We start from the raw sequence: 1,573 nt of genomic DNA on the forward strand, positions 1-1,573 counted from the left end.
CCTGTAGTCCCAGCTACTCGGGAGGCTGAGGCAGGAGAATGGCGTGAACCCGGGAGGCGGAGCTTGCAGTGAGCCGACATCGCGCCACTGCACTCCAGCCTGGGCTACAGAGCAAGACTCCGTCTCAAAAAAAAAAAAAAAAGAAAACATTCTTTCTAATTGTTCACAGGTAGGAAGTCACGGAATAGAGGCAGCTTGGGCTGGTGGCAGAAATGGTCGGGAAGTCATGGACAGGTTTTTCCCCCTGGTTCCAGATCTCCTTTCACCAAGAGGATTATTCTATTTAGTTACCATTAAAGAAAACAACCCAGGTAATACAGACCAATTTATTGTTTAAGCATTTATGTTGCTGAAATCAAAAGTTAATAATGTAAAATGCTATCATTTATAAGATAACCTGGCATGTTAATGAATCACTTAAAACAATTAATCACTGACAATAGCTAATAAAGGCATAAATTCATGTTGAAAGAGAAAAGAGGTTTTCAGGGGTAAATTTTTCTTATTTTAAAAAGTGTTATCTTCTCTTTTCCCCATTTATAACCTAATATTCAAGTACAAAGATCGCTAATGGTTTCTTCTAACACCTCACCCTCAGTGTTATGAATTTTCTCTCTACCCTCTAGTCTTCATGCCCTTGACAATTGTGCTGTACTCTTTAGTTCGTCTGGAGTTCTATCATGAAAGTTATTTTATTGTATAGATTTTTATATCTTTGTTTTCAGATTGCTTTATAACTAAATTGAACATAATCTTTCTTCTCTTTTTCTGTACACTTCAAGTTTGATTTTTAGCTTATACTAAAAATCCTCAGCCCTTCAAATCACATGATTGCTAGTTTTCTCTTGCCTTGCTTTCCTTTCCTTTCTTTTCCTTTCCTTTCCTTTCTTTTCCTTTCCTTTCCTTCTTTCTTTTTCTTTCTCTCTCTCTTTTCTCTTCTCTTCTTTTTTTCTTCCTTCCATCCATCTTTCTTTTCCCTCCCTCCCTCCCTCCCTTCCTTCCTTCTCTCTCTTCCTTTCTTTCTCCTTCCCTCCCTTCCTCCCTCCTTCCTTCCTCCCTTCCTTCCTTTCTCTTCCCTTCCCTTCTTTTCTTTTTTCTTTTCTTTCTTTCTCTACTCTTCTTTCCCTTCTTTCCGTCCATCGGTCCTTCCTTCTTTCTTTCTCTCTTTCTTCTTCTTCCTTCCCTTCTTTTCTTCTTTCTTTCTCTTTTTCTCTTTTCTCTTCTTTTTTCCTTCTGTCCGTCTTTCTTTTCTTTTCTTCTTTCTTTCTTTCTTTCTTTCTTTCTTTCTTTCTTTCTTTCTTTCTTTCCTTTCTTTCTTTTCTTTCTCTCTTTTTTCTCTTCTCTTATTTTTTCCTCCCTTTGTCCATCTTTCTCTCTCTCTTTCTTTCCTTCCTTCCTTCCTTCCTTTCCTTCTCTTCTTTCTTTCTCTTTCTTTCTTTCTTTCTTCTTCTTCCTTTCTTTCTTCTTTCTCTTTTTCTCTTTTCTCTTTTTTCCTTCTGTCCGTCTTTCATTTTCTTCTTTCTTTCTTTCTTTCTTTCTTTCTTTCTTTCTTTCTTTCTTTCTTTCTTTCTTT

At 36.8% G+C, this 1,573-nt stretch overlaps 1 protein-coding gene across 3 annotated transcripts in view; it reads left to right on the forward strand.

Moving 5' to 3' along the window:
* The window catches only part of N6AMT1 (N-6 adenine-specific DNA methyltransferase 1 (putative)), a 24,591-nt gene that overhangs the window by 10,568 nt on the left and 12,450 nt on the right, over positions 1-1,573 (forward strand). For all 3 annotated transcript variants that reach the window (XR_001004584.1, XM_011967214.1, XM_011967216.1), the window contains one exon: positions 170-311. Coding sequence is in view for 2 of the 3 variants with exons in the window: in XM_011967214.1 (XP_011822604.1) it covers positions 170-311 (142 nt within the window). In the remaining variant the exon portion in view is untranslated. The remainder of the gene's footprint in view (positions 1-169; positions 312-1,573) is intronic.

This window comes from Mandrillus leucophaeus, unplaced genomic scaffold (genome assembly GCF_000951045.1).
Source record: "Mandrillus leucophaeus isolate KB7577 unplaced genomic scaffold, Mleu.le_1.0 Scaffold794, whole genome shotgun sequence".
In the NCBI taxonomy this organism is placed as follows: Eukaryota; Metazoa; Chordata; class Mammalia; order Primates; family Cercopithecidae; genus Mandrillus; species Mandrillus leucophaeus.